General features: G+C 37.7%; 1 protein-coding gene across 3 annotated transcripts in view; it reads left to right on the top strand.

The window, feature by feature from the left end:
- ECT2 (epithelial cell transforming 2) overlaps positions 1-1,768 on the top strand; it is a 24,367-nt gene that overhangs the window by 757 nt on the left and 21,842 nt on the right. For 2 of the 3 annotated variants that reach the window (XM_005419032.3, XM_031055393.1), the window contains exons 2-4: positions 401-480; positions 576-668; positions 1,583-1,765. In XM_005419032.3, the coding sequence (XP_005419089.1) occupies positions 401-480; positions 576-668; positions 1,583-1,765 (356 nt within the window). The remainder of the gene's footprint in view (positions 1-400; positions 481-575; positions 669-1,582; positions 1,766-1,768) is intronic. The other variant, XM_005419031.2, reaches the window with a different exon arrangement.

Below are 1,768 nucleotides of genomic sequence, written 5' to 3'. Positions count from 1 at the left end.
CAGGAATACAGAAAGTAGAAAAGATACCAGCTGTCCATTTTCTAGCAGATCTTGGTATCTAATTCTGCTAGAAGCATTAAGCCTGTAATTTTTGGGGGTTTTCATTTGCTTGTTGTCTTTCCTCCTCCCTACCCCTTGATTTACATTTTTGTTTTGACTGGTAATGAATTGCAGATTCTTGTTTCACCTCATACTTGAAAGTTTTGGCTCAAAGTCAATTTGGTATGCCTTAATTAAAGGACACTTCTTAACGTAACATTTATTTTCAGGATTGCTCCTGATAAGGAATTCTGAAAGGCTACTGCCTGCCTGTATTCTTCTGTATATTATTGCTTGATTTAGATATAACATAGATTTTTCTGCTAAAATACAAATATTATCCTTGCTTTTCTCTGAGCAGAAGAAATGCCTCAAATAGAAACAAGAGTGGTTTTGGTTCAGGAAGCAGGCAAACGTGAGGAGCTTCTGAAAGCCTTGGAGGTATGTGGGCCTGAGATAAAACAGTCACTGAAGGTTATGCCTTCAGACTTGTAGTAACCAATTTGCTTCTGTACTAAAGTTCTCCTCTTCCACAGACCATTAAGATAATGGAAGTACCTGTTATAAAGATAAAGGAAAGTAGCCCTGATAAATCAGAAGAAAAACTAATAAAAAGTATTATTCATATGGTATGTCATGCAATTCAGCACATGTAATTGCATGCAGCATGTTACACTTCACTGGGACTGAAATGTGCACACGCTTTAATTTGGATTAATTGGGCATAATGGTCATAATATATGCTAATGGTTCTGATGGTGTCACAGCTCATCAAATTAGCACTTTTTAAAAAATATGGAGTAATACTTGTAGCTCTTTTCTAGTGGTGTTTTCTAACAGGGGCATCAGAATATCCATGGGGACATCCAACTGCATGCTTGTGTTCAGTCACACATAAGTTTGTGCTATGAACTGGCTTTGTAATTGTGAATGGACTTCTCTTTCAATTGAAAGCTGCATTCAAACTGAAGTGCAAGAAATGTTTTTCCATTTCTTGATGTGAAAGGCATAAGAGATAAAGTTTGGAAATAGTGTTTGAAAATGAAATGGACAAATTTTTTTAACCACTTAAAAAAGTGGTTAAAAAGTGCAAGCAATGAACAAAACCTATTTCTGTTCTGTAGCATGGAGCTTGCTGTTGCAAACTGGATGCCACTTTTTAGTAGCATCTAACAGTACCCTAAGCTGTTCTGACAGTCTGAAATTTCATTTATCTTTTGAGCTTAGGGTATTTTTTCTATCTAGCTCCTTCCAGTGCTACATTATTGGTGTGAACTGATACATAAACTGCTTAAGCAACCAGAATTCTGATTCTTCAAAAGCAGGAATTACTTTGACATTCAGTCTTAAAGCATGCAGCAGTTCATAGCTATTCTTATGCTAGAGAACAGTGCATTGCATTCAGCTTTTAAAATCCTAACTCTGTCTCTGAAATATGAATCATACATTTTCCTAATGGTCCAAAATAAACATCAGTTGAGTTTTACACATGTGCAAGTATGTTACCTGAGTAACGCTTTCCCTTTTACCCCTGTGCATCAAGGAAATTAAGGTGCCCTACATAAAGACAGACACAATAGAAGAGCTTGGAGATTCTGATTGCCCCGAGTTTGAGACGATCTTCGTTGTGTCAGACTTCCAAGCTCCCATCTTTAGCAACCTCTGCAAGGCAGACTGCAGAGTCATCGGGCCGCCGGTCGTGCTGCACTGTGCACAGAAAGGAGAGGTG

This window comes from Geospiza fortis, unplaced genomic scaffold (assembly GCF_000277835.1).
Source record: "Geospiza fortis unplaced genomic scaffold, GeoFor_1.0 scaffold172, whole genome shotgun sequence".
In the NCBI taxonomy this organism is placed as follows: Eukaryota; Metazoa; Chordata; class Aves; order Passeriformes; family Thraupidae; genus Geospiza; species Geospiza fortis.
Note: the sequence above shows the minus strand (reverse complement) of the source record. Positions and strands in the feature narration are given on the sequence as shown.